Source organism: Hyalella azteca, unplaced genomic scaffold (assembly GCF_000764305.2).
Source record: "Hyalella azteca isolate HAZT.00-mixed unplaced genomic scaffold, Hazt_2.0.2 contig13148, whole genome shotgun sequence".
NCBI classification, from domain to species: domain Eukaryota; kingdom Metazoa; phylum Arthropoda; class Malacostraca; order Amphipoda; family Hyalellidae; genus Hyalella; species Hyalella azteca.
In genome coordinates this window covers 35,832-58,062 of record NW_025943080.1, presented here as the reverse complement: position 1 = coordinate 58,062, position 22,231 = coordinate 35,832, and the positions used below count along the sequence as shown (strand labels likewise).

At 36.4% G+C, this 22,231-nt stretch overlaps 2 protein-coding genes across 2 annotated transcripts; both read left to right on the top strand.

Annotated features, from left to right (window-relative positions):
* Window positions 1-7,276: 7,276 nt before the first annotated feature.
* LOC108666453 lies at window positions 7,277-10,483 on the top strand. Its single transcript, XM_018153330.1, has 4 exons — window positions 7,277-7,388; window positions 7,727-7,831; window positions 8,781-8,903; window positions 9,347-10,483. Exons 1-4 carry the CDS (start codon window positions 7,278-7,280, stop codon window positions 9,584-9,586), a joined length of 579 nt encoding a protein of 192 aa, XP_018008819.1. The 5' UTR covers window position 7,277; the 3' UTR covers window positions 9,587-10,483.
* A 1,070-nt stretch (window positions 10,484-11,553) lies between these two features.
* Window positions 11,554-16,054, top strand: LOC108666455. The gene is made up of 4 exons (XM_018153333.1): window positions 11,554-11,604; window positions 13,030-13,130; window positions 13,504-13,896; window positions 14,613-16,054. Exons 2-4 carry the CDS (start codon window positions 13,037-13,039, stop codon window positions 15,785-15,787), a joined length of 1,662 nt encoding a protein of 553 aa, XP_018008822.1. The 5' UTR covers window positions 11,554-11,604; window positions 13,030-13,036; the 3' UTR covers window positions 15,788-16,054.
* The last annotated feature ends 6,177 nt before the right edge of the window (window positions 16,055-22,231 follow it).

Sequence of the window (22,231 nt, the reverse complement as noted above, 5' to 3'; positions counted from 1 at the left end):
ACGAGCCCTCGTCGCTTTCCTGAAGTGTTTGTAACCTTCAAGAGTTTTAATGTATCATGCAAGTAGCGTCTTTAATGTCATTAAAACGTTCATTGTAAGTGTCCTGTAAGTGAATATATTTAGAATTTCAATTGTATAAGTTTTTCTATGCATGGAAGTTGCTCAATTTTACTTATTGGAGTACTGTAAGCGAAACTTACAGATCAACTGTAGGTACAGATCAAATATTTCTGGAATATTTGCCATGTTCGCTGATGTGTTCGCAATAGGTCATTTAATTAATGTCACGAGCTTTTATTCGTCAACTCGTGCATCTCTCTATATTATTGTGATTATTTCGTATAAAATTGTATTCCGTATTTTACGTATAGAGTATCAATAATGTCCCTGGTCACATTAAATTATTACATAACATATTAACGTAGCGGAGGTCGACATTCGACTGGCATCAGGATGTGTCTTCTTGAGGAAGGAGGTTCACACCCGCAGTTAGTGATGAGTCATCGCGGGAGTGATGACTCATCGCGTATTCTGCTGAGTAAATAATAAATATTATTATACTACTCAATGGGAAGGCAATAGGCAGTTGCCTAGACAGTAGGCAATAGTGCAGTCGCCTAGACAGTAGGCAATAGTGCTTTCGCCTAGACTGTAGGCAATAGTGCAGTTGCCTAGACAGTCGACAATAGTGCAGTTGCCTAGACAGTAGGCAATAGTGCAGTTGCCTTGACAGTCGACAATAGTGCAGTCGCCTAGACAGTCGACAATAGTGCAGTTGCCTAGACGGTAGGCAATAGTGCAGTTGCCTTGACAGTCGACAATAGTGCAGTCGCCTTGACAGTCGACAATAGTGCAGTTGCCTAGACAGTCGACAATAGTGCAGTCGCCTAGACAGTCGAGAATAGCGCAGTCGCCTTGACAGTCGACAATAGTGCAGTCGCCTTGACAGTCAACAATAGTGCAGTCGCCTTGACAGTCAACAATAGTGCAGTCTCCTTGACAGTCGACAATAGTGCAGATGGCTTGAAATTATGCAATGTTTTTCCTATCCAACTTTGGGTATATCATTAAATGAAATCAATATCAACAAATTATATTATTAATAACAATATTACGTAGTAATTACTGCTTGCAATATCAAATCAGCTTACAGCTAAATGTGTTATTTTAATGGACAGAACAACGGTTTACTACCAAACTACAGGGAGCCGCCAACGAAATTTTGAAGGCAAAATATAGTACAATCCTAACAAACATTTGACTGATATTGTCTAAATAGTGACACACTTTACGCACGTGGCAATAAGACACTCTTAGCTCGGACCATATTGCGTCAGGATGACCTACGCAAAATTAAAAATTCATTATACTGAGGCACTATACAGTTAATACAGAGGCACTATGTATACAGTGCAACCCTACAATACACTCAGTCAGTAAAGTGGTTGTACAGCGGTGCACGGTTGTACAGCGATGCGCGGTTGTACAGCGGTGTATGGTTGTACAGCGGTGCGCGGTTGTACAGCGGTGCACGGGTGTACAGCGGTGCACGGTTGTACAGCGGGGCACGGTTTTACAGCGGTGCATGGTTGTACAGCGGTGCACGGTACTGCAAGCCTTATTTTACAATTTGACGGTTCGTAAGGCGGTTTGATCGTATAACTTGACGGTAGGAAGGCAGGGTTCCACTCTAATGTAAAATTAGATAATAGGTAAATATAAAAAATATTAGGCATCCTTATATAACATAAAGATTGAAATTCTGTTGATGAAAACAGAGAAATACTGCGAAAGCGAAAAATAACTTTTTGTGAACGAGTGCATCGCACGAATTCATCGTCGAATTGTAAGGAAGATCCAGATTTCAGCATTAGAAGGAAAGTTAGGTTCTGAATTAAATAATTTAGAGAAATTCCTACCTTAATTATTTATAACATATTACATATGTTATGCATTTTATATTATTAACGGACTATTTTGACTAATTAATAGCTTTAACTAAAGAGCTTTATACAAAACAACGGATTCAGGGCGATTGATGTTGTTGCTACACTTGCTTGAATGTTAAACTTGAATATAAAATTTTCCCTTCCTGCTCGCTCTGAAAAACCTATAATAATATGCAATATCTATTTTTCTAATTAAACAACAACAGGGCATTTTTGATCGTCGCTCCAGAAAGATTCTCAGCATATTTCATATAACTAAGTTTGTATTAAGATTCCTGCAAATAACTTTTTGGGAAGTCACTGTCGTACTGTTTTCTTCCAAGCTTTTTAGTCAGAGTTAACTCTACGGAATAATTCTACATATTTCAACCAGGTGCTATGACAGCAGTCCATGTGGTGGAAAATATTATAACAGAAAATATTATTACGTATTATTACTACGTAATACGTATTATTACTACGTAATACGTATTATTACTACGTATTATTATTACGTAACAGAAAATATTATTATTACCTAACAACATAACATTGTGATCTCGGCGCTGAAGTGTAGGCCTGATGTGGCCTGTCGCCGATTCTTACCTTTTTCGTGCCTTGTTCACAGAAGATCTAATATCGTGTCACTAAATTTTAATCATTCTGTGGTTGTAAATGAACAAATTTTAACATCTTAATGCCTTTTAATGCAAGTTTTCATTAGAATTTCCAATGCTTTATGAGAATTCTTCCCAAAAAGCACAACATAATTATTAATACATAGTGTAAATTTTATTAAGTTAAATCATTAATATTGAAGAATAATTAAAGAATATCATGGCTTAAAATAACAAAAACACTAGATCACATCATTGGAATATAAAGAAAAAATGAAAATATTCCCTTGATAATTGGATATCCGTTCAAGTTCTTATAGAAAATACAGGATTATTTCCCCCATGGACGCAATTTCTACTGAAATTACCGATTTATTTACTATAAAAAATTTTACTTACAATAAGAGGAAAGTTAAAAAGAATTGTTGTAAAACGATCACGTTATACGGGTAAAATTATTTTATAACTTTTGAAAAAATTCACAATTATCTTCATCCACAGCATTTATTTGATTTATCTGCAGCAATGCATATNTGCACAGTTTAACCAGTCACAGAATTTCCAGTTCACAGCAGTGCACAGTTCAACCAGTCACAGAATTTTCAGTTCACAGTAGTGCACAGTTCAACCAGTAACAGCATTTACAGTTTTCAGTAGTGCACAGTTTAACCAGTCATAGAATTTCCAGTTCACAGCAGTGCACAGTTCAGCCAGTCACAGCATTTACAGTTCACAGCAGTGCACAGTTCAACCAGTCACAACATTTACAGTTCACAGTAGTGCACAGTTCAGTCAGTCACAGCATTTCCAGTTCACAGCAGTGCACAGTTCAACCAGTCACAGAATTTCCAGTTCACAGCAGTGCACAGTTCAACCAGTAACAGCATTTACAGTTTTCAGTAGTGCACAGTTCAGCCAGTCACAACATTTCCAGTTCACAGCAGTGCACAGTTCAGCCAGTCACAGCATTTCCAGTTCACAGTAGTGCACAGTTCAGCCAGTCACAACATTTACAGTTTACAGTAGTGCACAGTTCAACCAGTCACAGACAGTAGTGCACAGTTCAGCCAGTCACAACATTTCCAGTTCACAGCAGTGCACAGTTCAGCCAGTCACAGCATTTACATTTCACAGCAGTGCACAGTTCAGCCAGTCACAGAATTTCCAGTTCACAGTAGTGCACAGTTCAACCAGTCACAACATTTCCAGTTCACAGCAGTGCACAGTTCAACCAGTCAAAACATTTACAGTTCACAGTAGTGCACAGTTCAGCCAGTCACAACATTTACAGTTTACAAGCGTGTACATTGAAGGCACATTGTTGTTCGTTCACCGCAGCAACACCCTTCCTTGTCATTAAAACATCGCTGAATTCGTAGCCCTCCGTCACCGGAATTTAATTAAAAATGCGTTGTGCGTAAACCTGCTTCCTTCTCTGGTGCGGGCGCGGTGTCCATGTTGGGTTTTATAGTTATTTCATACTTAGATAGATATTTAAGGATAACATACAGTTGAAGAAAAAAACCGAGATCTTTAGAGTTGATACAGTATGCGGAATAATGTGAAGCATTAGAAAAAATTATGAGTTCACGTACAATCTTTCGTGTGTTTTATTTGGTGCTCCATACTGAAAACTTCTTATGACATTAACATCGCGTTAATGTGATCGTTAGTGAAATAATAAAAATAAAAAATAATAATAATTAAAAGAATAATTACCACTAAATGATAATGGACAAATTGATACTAATAAGAATGCAATTTGCTCTTTAGTTAAACGAGAAAAATAAGCTAATCAACTGTCGTGTTAATCAGAATCAAATTTTATTTATTTATTTTTAATAATGCTCGTCATTATTGTATTTTAGCAAGAATTCAGACACAGGATACCTATACCGCTGTATGAAACAGGATATTTATGGTATCCTATGGTAATTATGGCACAGGATTATGATAATTTAGAGCAGCCCATTCCACACCCTGAAGTATTGAAAGACTTTGTCCCAATAGCGATGCACATCTTGTCCTTGTGTGGGTCATCCTGACGCAGTTCGGCCCAGCCAAAGGCACAGTGTGTCATTATTTGTACCATATGTTCCATTAATTTTTCTGAAGGTCGTCGCTTCCGCTGGACTGCGGGTGATTATTTAATCCTCGTGGCTACACCCAGAAAAATTAATGTGTTATATTGCCTGAATAGTGACACACTTTCTTACACACAGTACGAGCAGAAGGCGGACGCATCACTGCTAAGTTTTTATCTCCGGACAACAATGGGTCAGAAAGACCCACATAAGAGCGAAAAGTGCAATGATATTTGGATCAAATGTTGCTATTCCACTGACCGTACACTCATAGAAATCAGGGTGAAATTTTTATAATAGCGATGTCCTCCTGTGGGTCACCCTGATACATTTTTTTGGCGGTAAAAGCCTGTATTTTCTACGCTACAGCATGAAATGCGTCACTATTAGATCAATACAAACCATACATTTGTTTGAGTGTGCGTATGCGTGTTGAAGGATCGTGACCGGTGCTACCGGATACACGTTGCCTATATAAACTGCACTGCCTTGCACTGCTCAGCACTGTGCAGTGAACAACCGTATAGGTGATGCTCAGAGCTTAGATGCATACTTAATATTACTTTAAATACATATACTTTGCATACTTATACTCTAATACTCATTCTTTAAATACTTATACTAATACTCTGCAATATTATTGCATTGCTCTGCACTGTGCAGTGAACAGCCGTATAGGTGATGGTCAGAGCTTAGATGTATACTTAATATTGCTTTAAATACTTATACTCTGCATACTTATACTCTAATACTCATTCTTTAAATACTTATACTAATACTCTGCAATATTATTGCATTGCTCTGCACTGTGCAGTGAACAACCGTATAGGTGATGGTCAGAGCTTAGATGTATACTTAAAATTACTTTAAATACTTATACTCTGCATACTCTAATACTTATTCTTTAAATACTTATACTAATACTCCGCAATATTATTGCACTGTTCTGCACTGTGCAGTGATCAACCGTATAGGTGGTAGTCAGAGCTTTGATGTATACTTAATATTACTTTAAATACTTATACTCTTCATACCTATACTTATACTCTAACACTTATTCTTTAAATACTTATACTAATACTCTGCAATATTATTGCACTGTTCTTGCACTGTGCAGTGAACAACCGTATAGGTGGTAGTCAGAGCTTTGATGTATACTTAATTAATATTACTTCAAATACTTATACTCTGCATACTCTAATACTTATTCTTTAAATACTTATACTAATACTCTGCAATATTATTGCACTGTTCTGCACTGTGCAGTGAACAACCGTATAGGTGATGGTCAGAGCTTAGATGTATACTTAATTAATATTACTTCAAATACTTATACTCTGCATACTTATACTTATACTCTAATACTTATTCTTTAAATACTTATACTTATACTCTGCAATATTACTTTAAACAAACTTTATTGATGCCGTTATGATTACATCTGTAAAACTACTAAGTTTTTTGTTTAAATATTCGTTGTAGAATTCTATATTAACTAAATTATATAGATTGGACTTTTCATTGCAGCTCTAAACATTAATTTCAATCTGAATAATTAATGTTCATCAATATATGATTGATTGGTATTTAGATGAATTATTATTGTATAATGTGAATACGTTTACCTCTGTAACACGATCGCTTATGCAAAACATTTATTTGTTCATTAGAACAAGCTAATTTTTGTAAAACAACAATAATGAACGTGTTAGTTAAATATTTATTTTGTGCAAAAAGTGGCTTAAACCTGAAAATTAATTCAGTATTTCCCTAAATTATTTTTCAAGCAATATCATAACATCATTCACTGATTTTTTTTAAATTCATTCAAAATATCCGTAAGAAAATTCAAATAAACTAGTGTAAGGAGAATTCAAACTCAAGTTGAATACGGAAATTTCAAGTTAAAGTTGCCTTACCACAGAAATAAATAATTCATTTTATTAATTATTCAAAATATTTTTAATAATTTCCGAATGTAGGGGGCAATTTAATTTGTTGTAACTTCTCATTTTCACCACATTACAAAAGTTAACTTCACATCGTACAATTCCTTATTGTTGTACATCTGGGCAACATTATTTATGCTGTGTCAGCAAACTATTTTTTATTTGTTATTTATAACGTGTCAGCAAACTATTTTTTTATTTTTATTTTATAATTCTTAATATATTTTCCCGCCAGAATATATAATTCTTAATATATTTTCAGCAGATCACCGGAAATATATCCAGGTCAGGAAATACTTTCCAGTCATGGGACTAGCGGGACACTTGGTGCTGCTGGCGCTGACCGCGACTGTACTCATGAGCCAGTACAGTCACGCGCACAAGGAAAAGTTCTTTCTGCGCTACGCCAAAATGAAGGTAATTTGAAGCTCTAGGTTATTAATATATTCCTTGTTTGGTCTTTATTTAGCGATTGATTAACCGCCCTCAAAGTTATTCTTACCTGGAGGCCTAATAACGATATCGGACTTTAAATAAAAAACTATTCAAATGTATTCAAATGAATTAATTGTTCCCGATACTATTCGTACCGAAAAGTCTTAACATTTGCATCAGTAGACAGAAGGTTCAAGAAATAATAAATATTATCCTTCTAATATCTTTGATTTTTTCACCATCTTATAAATGTTCAATGACCTGATGAGGGAGTGGGGCACCTGGATGCAGGAGAAGATACAGGCCTGCCCCTCATCTCTGAGCACCCGGCGCAGGAGGAGTGATGATGGTAGTGATGAGGACCAGAGTGTGGAGGTGAGGTGATGATGGTAGTGATGAGGACCAGAGCGTGGAGGTGAGGTGATGATGGTAGCGTTGTATACACCATAATTCAATACTTTTTGTGATGCCGTTTATTATTTCTAAATGCTAGAGAAAACATATATATAAATATTTCTACTATTCTGACTCCGGATATAATTGTTTCGTCACTTATCGCAACAGGTATCATTTCGTCGTCATTTATTCCAATAGGTATCATTTTATCACCAAATCTAAACGTACCATTCTATCATCACCCAATCTAAACGTACCATTCTATCATCACCTAATCTAAACGTACCATTCTATCATCACCTCACACTTCACTACAGGACCTCCGCTCGTCGCTTCTCTCGCCCGCTAAGAAAGAAATTCTGCAGGCGAGAAAGGCGCGTAAAATGCAACTCGTCGGGTGTGTTGTGAACGCCATGAATATCGTGAGTAATATTTATAAAATAAGTATTAGTATAAAATAAAGTATTAGTATTATTATTAGTAAAAGTAAAATAAATTTCTATTGTATCTTCTTATTAATGTTTCTATCCTTGTTATAAAATTTTCATGTAATTATTATGTAATTAATTTTTTTTGCCTAATTTTCAATCGTGGGTTCAAATAAATTATTTTTAATAAAAAAGGTTAGTAAATTTCTATTTTATATTGATATCCGTATTTCTATCTGTATTATAAATTTTTTATTTTGTTATTGTGTTATTTAATTTTCTGTTCATTAATTTAGAAATTTAATGGTAATTTTAAAATTTCACGAAATTAAATGTGATATAATGACGTTTTCGATCTATATAGGAAACCTTTAATTTAATTTAATTTATGTCTTTTTACAGTTTATTGTATGCAACTAAGTTCATTTTATCTGATAATTTTGACAATTTTTGTTAATTTTTAGAGACATGGCTAACAGGAAATATCCCCTGACTTTTTAATAATTTTATAATTATTAAAAACTTTTTAATAATTTTTCATTTAGGGCAGAGCACTTCGCTTTACAAGTTAAAAAAATGCTATTTTTACTAAAAACTGCTTTGGGGACTCGAATGAAAAAGAAAAAATTGCATTTTTTAAATCAAACTAAACGAATTTGCATGTACAGTTTATGTTGGCACAGACACTACTGCCTGACATACAAGAACATTATCTACAGTTTTTTCTAAATATTTAGTGATATAGCGCACAGAACATATATCCCATAGCTATTTTTCAACAAATTTGAATGTGTGTGTTGATAGAGAAGCGGCTGCCTGACAACAATAGTGATATTACAGCATACAGCAACAATATCTACATTTTTTGGTTAATCTCTAGTGATATTGAGTACAGAAAACAATTCCCGTAGCTGTTTATTAACAAATTTATATGCGTGTGCAGACGCTGCTGCCAGACGGGACGGTGGACACAGAGCCCATGGTGTCGTACCTCTCCTTGTATAACCTCGACGCTGAACTGCTCGCTGATTTCACAAGTAGAATCCAGAAATGCGGCAGCAAGAAGGTTAGATTTCAAAGTATTCATGAATTATTCAGTAAAAGCAAGTAGGATACATGTGTATATGAATACCAATATATTCTCTTGCTTATAAAGGTCTGGCAGCAGATATCTCTCTTGTCAGTCATTGAGTATATCAATTATTATTATTTACTTTAAAATTTACACCGTGACACCCAAACTTGGTACTTACATATAAATAATAATTTGAACATAATTCGCATGAAATACTTACAATATTTGTAAAATTATTTGAGTCGATTCCTGTTACTTGCGAACTCAAATATATTAATTAATGCAATAGTTATAAAGTTCAAGCAAAATATTTGGTGTCGAGCTTAATGAGTGTTGGGGGACGAATACCGTTTTATTAAACAATCATATTGAATTAAATAGTTGAACCCTAACAAGGAAATATCGCTTAATTTAATCAAATAATTCATTTTTAGATTCCGGACGCATGTCGTCGTTCCTCGTCGGCGCCCGTTGACGCTGCAATGGCAACGAAGATGTCGTTCATCAAGTGTAAACTGAAGGCAAGACTCGACGCTTGTGTCGTCAATGACGTGAAGAAAAATGTGGATAAATACAAGCTTAATGCTTTCGAGGAAATGATGAACCTGTATCATAGTCGTCATGATGATAGCGATGATCATCTCGACCTGTACAGTGATGAAGATGATGGTTAATCAACTGGAGATTCTCGACCTGGATTGAAATGATTACAGTAATGAGGATGATGAAATATAGACTGGATATACTTGGAACTGATTGAAACGATTTAAAATACCTACCTGAAATAACCTACACATTTTTTCAGTAGTCGTCTGGCCTGATTACAAACTGCCAAGATAACCTACGAAGAACGGCCTTTTAATATTTCCTTCTTTTTAAATAGACAATGTCGGATAGTTGCTTAGAAATTGGTGTACTTTGAAAATTGTGAATGAATAGGTTTTAAATCCACTTAATTAGAATAAAATAACAGCGAAAATATGTGCAGATGATTCAAATAAATGGACAAAGCCATTAAAAATGATAATCAATAGTTAAGTAAGTTAAGTTTAAGTTAGTAAGTTTGATAGTTTGACCGTATCCCTAATTTCAGCAACAAGTTCATTGAATGTATTCTAACACTTCTAAAGTATAAGGATCCTAAACCGTTTCACATGTGAGATAAAATTTTCCTTTTTGGATAATGGAACTAAACTTTGACAAGCTAAGACAAAAAGTAAAAAATAATGCTTGAACATCAGAGTTTTATGTACTACACGCAGAAAATTTATTAAAATATTCATTAAATTTAGTACATAAAACATCTGAGTTTTATGTACTACACGCAGAAAATTTATTAAAATATTCATTAAATTTAGTACATAAAACATCTGAGTTTTATGTACTACACGCAGAAAATTTATTAAAATCGTGCTATGTAGTATTGACATTTCGTTGATTTTATAGCACTATTTTTTCTATTGTGATGTTTTTACCATACATGAAAAGTTATTTTTCTATAAACAATATGGGGCGGCGCGCACTTATTAAGTGTTAGGTGCAACAAAAAATCATTAAAAAATGTGCTCTCTTTTGTAGCATTTTATTGACCTGAGCCTTCAAAAAATTACGTACATTCACCGTAGAAATTTTAAAAAAGTTCATCACTCCTACATTGAAAAAATTTGAAAACAAGCAGTATACGTATATATTAATATATCCTCCAAGCAAAATGAGAAATTAAATGAATTTTTGCTTTCGAAAAAAATGGTTCTTTAATCTTGAGTATTAAAATAGTTTTTTTTAATCTCTTTTGAGGACAAATTAATTTCTAATTGAATAAAAGAAGCAACGAAACAAGTAAACGACCTTAATCATGCTAAAAAAAAGTATTTTGATTTTGCTAAAACTTCGACTAAAATTTCTAGTAGAATTTTGTGCGAACGTCAAAACCTCTGCCGAAATTCGCTCGACTTTGGAAGCGGAACGAAAAATTACTTTTTTTTCGGAGCGCGATATTTCTGCGACAGGACTGGAAACTTTTGCATGTAAATTGAAATTGGATGTTGAAGGAGCGTAGCCGACGTTGGAGCGACATATTGTGATAAATTTGGTCTGGTTTATGTACTTGCAGTTTCCTTAGGGATTTAGTTTTTCCTGTTTATTTGAATTTTCACGTTTTTATCATATTATGAAAGGGAATATTCACGTTTCCGTGTTGCTAACTTTTCCAAAATATATATTTTTTCCTCAAAGTTCATTAGATAAATTCGGTATCCACGCGAAATTTGTATTTTGATTTTGTAATTTTCATTACTGCAAATCTCTAAGAATCGCTTGGATTTGATCAACTTAATTGAAACGTTTTATTTTATTTTTTTTTGTTCTGAACTTGCTTGGTTTTCATTACCTTCATCCACTATTCTCATTTCATTTTTTCACGAACCATATGCATTTTTCCTTTCTTCACACCTCTTTTTCTATGTTGCCTGAGCGAGTCACGTCAGCAGTGTGTGTTGCCATAACAAATCTCGGCGGAACTTCAACATTTTTTTGCAACAAGTACTTAGACAATGTCAAATATTGAAGAAAATATGATAAATAACGATAAATGTCAACTCATGTAGAGAAAGGACAAGCTGAAATAAGATTTCTTCGAGCTCGACAAAGCTAACCGCAAGTAGTTTGCAGGCGGCGTCGGTTTTGACCACATGTAAGTAAAATGTTGGACTCGAAAATTTAAAATTATTTAGAATATTCTACGAAAGTTATCATTTTCTCGTCAAAAGTATAATCGCATGCAGTTTCAAGAAATTATGCAAGCGGTCGGAAATTTCGTTTCTAGTTCGAATTTTGCGAATTGGTTTGATGATCCAGGTGATTACAAGACATCGCTTGAAGTTTCAGGAGATTCTAAGTTATCATTTAGAGTTACATAGAGATACCATTTATCATTTGGAGATTCTGTTATCATTTGGAGACTAAGAAGATACCATGTTATCACTCGAAAATTCACAAGATTCCAAGTTATCCCTTAGAGTTTCAGGAGATTGATAGATGACTTGTTTGACAGGTGACTCTGTTGACAGATGACCGTTTGACATTTCCAGCTTTTCAAACGAAGTTTTGAGTTTTCTTCGTAACTATCGATAGATTTTAATTAATTTTTTAAATTCTTTAAGATAAATGTATATATATCAACGCGACATTCACTTTGCTAGACACAAGATTACTTGTGTTTACCCTCATAAACATTTATAAGCCGCACTGGTCGTTGATAAACTGCATAGGAAAATGATGAACTGCAGAAGATGACGATAAATCACAGAGTATGTTGAACCACATGCGATGAGGTAAAAACATGGGACATTGTCCAAATAATGACACGCTTTCTTACCTACCACGCGAGCAGATAGTGGACGTATTTCTGATAAGTTCTTTCGTGGGTCAATTTTTTTCCGTATGACCCTCATTGGACAAAAAAAATGCATTGATATCTGGACAAAGTGACCCTCATTCCTCTGAGTGTTGCTGGGACGTTGAAGTACGCAATAGTATTTAATTTTATAGACCTTGATTTTATAGGACCTTGACTCAGGATAATAATAAATAAAATGGGACTTCGATAAATTACAAATAAAGATGGTAAACATAAAAGGAATATTTTTTACCTAGAAGAATTTTTGGCTGGATTATATAATGGCAAATTACAAGAGAATATGATGAACGACCTGGGATAATGATAAACAATGAGGTTCGGTGATATTCAATATAAAGGATGATAGTAGAACACATGGAACAATGATGAGTCATATAGAACGAAGGTGAACTACCGAGCACGGTTGTGATTAAAAAAAAAACACTTTCAACCGATTTCGATCTCCATGCTGGAGATCGAAATGAAATTTTTCCTCCCAATCACGAAATTTCTCCATGAACAAGTGTGCAATTCGATAAACATTGATATGATTGATCATTTTCTCTATGGTGCATAAATGTCTTAAATGAGATTTATCTTGATGCAAAAAAATACCTAAAAATTGTTAAATCTGCTTAGAATTCAATATTAAATTTTTTATGCTTTGTCGGAGTGATGGAAGCATTAGTATTTAATATTTACGTTTTTGTCCTTTTGTAGAGTCAAGATGACATTGCTGATGACAATCGTTGGTGTTGCTGCGATAGCTTCTACCTGCGCAGCGACCTCTCCTCTGTTCAAGCCTCCCGTTCTGACTTTGAGTAAGAAATAATACAATGATTATCGTTTTAAAAAACAAAAAAAAAAAAAAAAAAAAAACAGCTCAATAGGGTAGATTAATAATAAATTAGAAATTTCAAATTCAGCTATGTTCGTAGAAGCAATTAATCATTATTTTTTAATTTGATGAATATAAATATGAAATTACCACCTTATATAATTCAACATAGAACTATTTACCTATACTTCCGATCCAGTACTTTAGAGTTTCTTCACTGTACATTCTAAAACATCCCGTTGATATACAGATTTTTCATTTGTCTAAGACGCGACTTCTTTTATATATCATTTATAGTGACTTTTAAAATTGACACTCATCTTTCTTTTGTCTCATAGAGCCACCTTTTGTTACAGTCGCTGGAGATATGCTCCCACAATCCAGCGATTTTCAACAGGAAACAACAAAAAATCACACCATTGAAGCGAGACAAATTTCCAACACCCCTGAAACGCTCCAGCGGAAACCTGCGATGGTTCCAGAAATCTGGAAGACATTGTTTCACCAGGATATTTGGGAGACTTTAAGTGCAAATGAGATCTGGAGGATGGTCCGATCGGATCCAAGTTGGAAGAGTGTGTCCTCTGATGTAATCTGGATGGCTTTGAAAAATGATCCTGAATGGAGGGATCTCAGCTTGGATGAGATCGTCAGTTTCGTTACCCAAGATCTTTCATTGAATCAGTCAGACCTCAATAGCCTTCGCCGGCTGCTAAAAAATTTTTCGGACCGCGTCGGCGCTCGACAAGGTAAAAATTTACGTTTGCCAAAAAATCAACTTTAAATGACTGGTATTGTTTTTTTTTCTCCAGATAAAATTATTTTTCCTATGACAGTAGGATAAAGTTTTTTCATGAGAATTTCAAAGACAGCGTCAAATTTTTTTTCTGGTGGTGTACTTATCTATTTCTTGTTTCCTATAAATAATTACCATTTATTTATAGTAATTTTATTTACTCCGTTGTTTTTTTTGAAAATTATAAGCTCTGCAGAATAACTATAATCCCCCTGCGATTCGAAGAATTCGATCTTAAATTGTATTCAAAATTGGGTGTAATGAATCACAGTCACAGTAACACATCATCGTATTTTTCGAGGCAACAATTTCTAGAATTATAGTTTGCGATGAAAAATGGGAGCCCTAAACGATACCAATGAGAAGGGTTTCCATGGTTGAAACCATGGAACAAGGGGGTTTTCGGGCTTTTAAAACCAAAACCCATGATTTTGAAACCATGGGACAAGGGGTTTTCGGGCTTTTAAAACCAAAATCCATGGTTTTAAAACCATTGGAACAAGGTGTTTTCAGTCGATTCAGAGCAATCAACGACACATGACATTGTCTATTGTGACATCTTTCACTTTTGTCTGGTAGACGTTTAGCTTAATTTGAACACTACATCATTAAATATAATAAAATAACTTTATTTATTTACATCTTTAAAGAAGTTTATAAATTTTACAGAAAAATATCCGGAGTCTGAAGACCTTCCATCGCCAAACTTGGAATCTCGGAACGCATTCCTTCCGTCAAATAAGAGTCCTGAGTATGTCCGAAACAAATTGGGCTCTAATAGGCCCCAATCACGAATTTTGCCTCCTGGCCGACAAGAAGACCATGAAAATTCCCAAAGTATTTACTTTGGTTCCTCAGAAGAAGACGATACTATATTCACCGGCTCAGATGACTTGAGAAGTTCGCAGGCACGGAACCCTGGGCCAACAAAAATGACTTATGAACATCCACTGGAAGATGATTACTTGACTCACCCTAAGTTACCGCCTGCTTCACCAGATGTGAGCTCTGATACCCGCAAGAATTTCATGAATTATGCTGATACAGCGCCTATGACGCCGAATACCTTTGGATCATCTAATGTCAGAACTCATAACTTGTATATCGATGTTGTGCCACACAAGAACCAAGACTACACGCAGCCAGAAGAGGATTCGCAAGAAGACCATCATCCAGAGGTGGCCAGAAGGCCACCTCCAAGTAGTGCTTTTGACCCTACAATTAGTAGACAATCGGGAACTAACAGGAATTTTGAAGAACCAAACGGTCAGTTATATAATCCTTACCCTAATATAAAACCCCCCTCAGCAGCTTTTGACCATGAGTCTAGCGATGGTCATTTACCAAACCAATATTACAGCCAGAATCCTGTGGCACCGGCATCAAGTGCAGGTCTACATCAGGATTTCAGTCAAGATAGCCCGAGAAAACCAGCACAATTATGGTACGATCATCGCAGTGACTACGATCATTCACCACAGAAGGACGAATATCCCGTAGACGATTTCACGAAATATCCCAGGCGTGGTTCACAAGGCCGAGGCGCGGAAATCGCTGCATCAAGGCAATTGAGAAATCATCCCGAACACCGGACAGAGGACGATTTCCATCAAGGAAACGACCACGACACGGATCAGAGTGAACTGCGATTTGCGATTTCCATGAATCCTGATGAAAATAAATCTCGGTTTGCAGTGGAAACTAAACCCAAAGTCGCCAACCCGCACGTTCAACAATTCCAAGATTTCCATGATTTTGATTCAGAGCCACAGGAGGAACCCACCGCCAGAGGAGATCCTGTGAAGCTGGGACAAACCCTACAACCGGCAGAACATTCCTATTAAGACTTACTTGGACTCGATGCATTGAATCAAAGACCATGTTGAACCGTTTAAGACAACTAACCAAACAGTTTACAGTAGATGAAAAATTTAGCATCCTTGTACTGACTATTAAGTGAGAAACTTATTTCCCAATGTAAATTATCATGAGACTAATGACATCATGAAAAAAGTTTGGTAGATTACTAATTGAGGTAAACTTGGTGACACAAGTGTAATGTATTTTAAAAACTATTTCAAGTGATTGCTAAGTAAAAATGCAGAAACTACTGTGTGTAAATAGGATACAAAAAATCAAACTCACTGAAAAAGGCCTCCACAATTGAACATAAATTTCCAAATGCTGGATCCGAAATTCAGCCAATTATTGATCAATATAAGCTGCGTGATTTTGCAGTGATCCGAAATTTCTCTGGTTTTAGTACGCCTTCTGAAAATTTTCTAAAACGTGGAAAAGATCGTCTCATTTCTCAATGTTCCACAGTGCGATGACAGGAAAGCCTAAAGGCTTGTGATTGTATGCTTGTAAGATACGCTAATCTCACAAAAAATGTCGTCGAAGAGTAACCGTACCGGAAAGTCTTCTGATGAAAATGTTAACGATACTGAATAGGACTTCGAAGAAGGAGAAAGTTCGACCAGCAAATCATCGGATGAATTCAAGCCCGGTTTGGGACCAGGATTATAATTTCCGGCGTTGATAATGAAAAGACTATCAAATGATCAATTATTTTCGAAGACAAAGTCCAGCCAGCACGACTCCGTTTCTAAAGAAGCGACGAGCAATACGCGCCCAGAAAACAGCCAACGGTAATCGGGTAGCAAAGATTTGTAGATTTAACGAGAAAATGGATCAGAAAAATTTCAGAGACACATATCGGGATCTCTCGAGCATCCTCTAGTAGTTGATTTGAAACAGGATCCTTCAATCAAGAGTGATCAAGATCAGCACGTTGCAAGAGATCATAATGAGTCTTGTAGTTCCTGCTTTAAACATACACGTAGTGGGGCTGTTTATGGAGCACGATGCTTAGAAAGTCGGTATAAGTCTCGTTCACCTATTAACTTCCATGAGTAAGATGAAAGACAAAATTCATTGAACTAGATACCGGAAAATGCATCAGAGAATCCTGGAGGAACGAAGCCTATAGTTGAAGAATAAAAGAGCGGGACAAAAGATGTTGAGATAATAAGGGAAAAACAATAGTCCTCCAGCTGCCTCAGCGCAAATTTGACTAATGTGTTACCGGAGAATTAATAATCCAAAATAAATATTCCTGCAACTAATGATTCAGGATATGAAACCGGCTCCCAAAAATTCTTTCAAAATATAATTACGGCCAGACAAAACTCTCCGTCACTAGTGCCCGATACTTCATTTCGCGCGCCCGCTGCGGTTGAAAAGAATCCAAGTTCTTCAATAGGGTCGGAAAAAATCCCAAGTCCAAGTGAATGTAAAAGCAAAGGTGTTTTTGCCAAATCTGGTCAAAATAAGCCAGGACCGTCCAATCCATGCGAGATGGGGTCATTGAGGCCATTGTTCCAACCGACGCGTTCACAGTTCTGGACCGAGAGGCCTAGTACGTCTACAATGATTCCAGAAAGCGACATCGATAACGATGACCATAAAGCGTTAAGTATTCATCAAAATATTATGAGACCTGAGAATTAATTTACGAAAGAGAACTCCACGTTTTCACTTACGAAGAACTCTCAGGGAGGCCTTCTACCAGCAGACGACTATACAGAATTTAGTGACGATTCTTCCGGAAGCCAGAGCCAACCATGCACATCCCGCGAGTCAAGAAGCGAACGTAAAGTTGTCGGTATTGGGAGTAAAGCACCGCGAAAAAATATTAGGAGTACCAAAATCGACCTCTCACTGCCTATAGTGCCGACCCAAATTGTTGCGTCACCGCTTCAAACAATGTGGAAAATTATGTTCGGCGTTCTCAGAGTAAAGAATATTCTCGTCATCAGTCTTTTGTGCTTCTTTGCGTTGTGTGGTTTCTTCATTCCGTCGGAGTATGGACCAATGGAAATGGGAAATACAGAAAACACTGATGAATTCACAGAAGAATTTAATCCAGAATTGGGCAATATTGTCGAAAATCAGTAAAATTACCGACATGGTGATGAATAAATACATGCATTTGAACCAGACGAGCCTTCCAAAGCGCAAGATTTGCCTCAATAGCAGGCGAGTGGGAATACGCCCGAAAAATATTTACCACCGATCAACATTAAAATTGAGATGAAGTAGTGTGGATCGCCCTTGAACTTTGCTGCCCATGATTTCGAACCTAGGTCGGAAAAAGTGTTGGCTGGTAACTAGTAATTGAAGGAGAAATTTTAACAAGAAAACTGCGCATCTGAAAATCGTAACCATGTTCATGAACAAGCAGAGGAAAGTAAATTGAAAATTTAAGGAGGTACGAATGGTTACCAGTAAACTATCCCCCATAAATGGGTACCAGAAGACCATCCCCATAAAATCCCGGTGACTGGAAGCCAAATTTGGAATGGAGATGAAAATGAAATTGATGTTCCCATCACTGCATAGGTAGATCAAGATGACAACCATCGATCGGGAAAATTCAAAGCCTCTGCCGGATAATAGTAATAAAGCGAATATATCTCTCACTCGACATCGCAGCGCCGAGCGTAAAGTGACATTTCAAGTAACGATAAAAATCAAGCTTCGTCATAACTACAGGCTCAACTCTCTGTCGATTAACGAAACATGTTTCAAAAAATTTCGAACGAAGACTACGATGGACATAATCGTCTTGATGAATTAAATTTACGTCCAACCAACATAAAAACTGAAAACAATCCTGAATTTTCGACAGTAAAGAACCTCGTGATGAAGAAGTAATCGTAACGGATACTAGACGACTAGACAAATTTGATGAATGAAGGGAAGAAACTTAGAATTTTGATTCCTGACTAAAGACGATAAAATTAATTACGAAATCCCGAGCTTTTATCTCCATAGGAGGATAATAGTCAAACTGTAAGCAAGTTCGAAAGTAGGACAAATCATGCAAACTTTCCAACTATGAATTCTAGAAAATTCAGTGATCTTTAATAAAAACGAAAACAAATGAAAAAGCGCGGCATTGAACTCTCAAGGAACAAGCGCAGTATGAGTAATAATTCGAGTTTAATTTTTGTTGTGTTGATGATACTTGCATTTGTGTTCATTTTGCTGGCCATTGCAAGGAAAAAACTGTTCTGAAAATCTCGTAAAATAAACTAGCTGACTGAATCAACTGGCTAACTTTTCTCTGCCATGTAAGGTTGTGAAAAACCTCAATATATCGTATAATAATGAATTAAATTTTTGATTCAGTGTTACTAACTGCGGAAAGCAAATGATTTAAATCAAGTTAACAATTTTTAGTGCATTGCTTTTGAGCAGTCGTTTGACAATGATTAGCAGAGAAGTGATTAGATGTTGACCGCAGCGTGTTTAACTGTTAACGTGCAGATATGAGGTTAGGGGGGGAGAAAAAAAGCGTAGTGACATGGTGGGGCAATTGGATACAGTCTAATGTGTACAATTATAATTAGAGTAAGTGTACAATTATCGCAGTGTATATAACCTGCATGTTGCAGGTTATGGAGAGAGGACAAGGTTTTGGGCAATCTGCATGTTTTAAAGAAAAAGACAGGTTGAAGATTAATGATCGGGTTGAATATTGGGAAGGACAGTTTGAAAAGAAATGCGCAAACTGTAAAGGGAAGAACCGGTTGAGATGAATGTCATAAATGTTTTGTACTATTTTATAAGTTAAATAAAAGTCAATTACAACCGTTTTTGAGTCCGTGAAAGTAAGTTAGATAAATAATCATCAAGAAGAAAGAAAAGGACAGGTTGAAGATTTATGATCGGGTTAAATTGGGAAGGACAGTTTGAAAAGAAATGGGCAAACTGTAAAGGGAAGAATAGGTTGAGATGAATGTCATAAATGTTTTGTACTATTTTATAAGTTAAATAAAAGTCACTTACAACCGTTTTTGAGTCCGTGAAAGTAAGTTAGATAAATAATCATCAAGAAGAAAGAAAAGGACAGGTTGAAGATTTATGATGTGTTGAATTGGGAAGGACAGTTTGAAAATAAATGGGCAAACTGTAAAGGGAAGAATAGGTTGAGATAAATGTCATAAATGTTTTGTAATATTTTATAAGCTAAATAAAAGTCACTAACAACCGTTTTTGAGTCCGAGAAAGTAATTTAAATGAATAAATCAATCAAGCACCACGCACGTGCATGCAGTTCTGAGGTCACGGTTAGCCGTAGTAGACACATTGCAATAAGAAAAATTTATACCGCGTGAACCATACATAAACGATCGCTACTTTAGTTAAATATTTTACTGCCTCTAAAACGTAATCCATCCACAGCTTTTTTTATTAGAAATTCGTAGCCAATTAAATAAACGAAATTAAATTTTAACAATATTAGTCTGCCAAACTCTCAACTAAACTCGAAACAAAGTTGGCGTAGAATTGAATAGAACAGCATGTCACACTATAGGAATTGGAACTGACCTCTTTTCAAGACCTTTAATTAGATCTGTCATACACGTGGCAGGAAAATATTTTGCTAAGGAAAAAAAACATAAGTTCGTGTCGCGCCCGGCAGATAAAATTATAAAAACAAATATTCACAACGATCCTATGTAAAACATTCAGTTTAACATGTCAACATCCGAAAAAGACATGTAGAACAAGTGCACGACCGGCGGAGATGGTAGAGTGGAGGCACATATATAGCAGCCCGCACATGTACAACAAGTGCACGATCGGCGTAAGTGGCTTTCAGTGGAAGTACAGTGTTGCCTGCACATGTACAAGTGCACGACCAGCGAAGATGGCTTAGAGTGGAAGTACAGAGTAGCCTGTACATATGTACAAGTGCACGACCAGCGGAGATGGCTTAGAGTGGAAGTACAGTGTAGCCTGTACATGTACAAGTGCACGACCAGCGGAGATGGCTCAGAGTGGAAGTACAGAGTAGCCTGTACATGTACAACAAGTGCACAAACGGCGTAAGTGGCTTAGACTAGAAGTACAGAGCAGCCCGCACATGTACAACAAGTGCCCGACCGGCGGAGATGGCTTAGAGTGGAAGTACAGAGTAGCCTGTACATGTACAAGTGCACGACCAGCGGAGATGGCTTAGAGTGGAAGTACAGTGTAGCCTGTACTATCATTGAATATTACCTATTATTACAGAGCGAACTTTTATATTGCCCAACACTTTCATGTCGACATCATTAATAATTTTAGTTTGATTTTTACTGCCTACGTGAATTTTTTAAGATAAAATATTTTGGCTCTTGAACGTAAATGAAAAAAGTAATGCTTATTTAAATGAAAATGTTGATATCATGTGATGCTGATGATTTCAAATCTCATAGCCACCCAAAGAAAAATAACTTGGCAGTGAAAGGAAATATATAATTTTTGCAATCTTCGTCATGCTAATTAGGACATATGTTGGAATATATGAACTTAATATTTTGTTCAGCTTACTACCTTTACTGAGAAAGTGTGACGTCATTGTTGCACCATCATCACGCCAACATCACACATGCTGTGCATGCTATCACTGATTAGCATAAAGCTTAGCACTTGTATATGCGGGATCTATAATCCTGCAGCCAATGTATTTTTTTCGTTGGAGAATCGTATATACTCGTATATTTTATGTCTATATACTCGTGTCACTATCCCCATCACTGTCCTCTCACTATCCCCTCACTATCTCCTCACTATCTCCTCACTATCTCCTCACTATCTCCTCACTATCTCCTCACTATCCACTCACTATCCCCGCACTATACCTCACTATCCCTTCATTATACCCTCACAATCTCATCACTATCCCCTCACTATCCCTCACTATCTCCTCACTATCCCCTCACTATCCACTCACCATCCTCTCACTATCCCTTCGCTATCCTTTCACTATCCCTTCACTATCCCTCACTAGCTTATCACAACCCCCTCACTATCCCCACACTATCCCTTCACTATCCCTCACTATCTCCTCACTATCCCCTCACTATCCACTCACCATCATCTCACTATCCCTTCGCTATCCTTTCACTATCCCTTCACTTTCACTATCCCTCACTAGCTTATCACTATCCCCTCACTATCCCCTCACTATCCCCTCACTATCTCCTCACTATCTCCTCACTATCCCCTCACTATCCCCTCACTATCCCCTCACTATCTCCTCACTATCCCTCTCTAGCTTGTCACTATCCCCTCACTATCCCCTGACTATCCCTCACTAGCTTATCACTATCCCCTCACTATCCCTCACTAGCTTATAACTATCCCCTCACTATCCCCTCACTATCCCTTCACTATCCCCTCACTATCCCCTCACTATCCCCTCACTATCCACTCACTATCCCTTCACTATC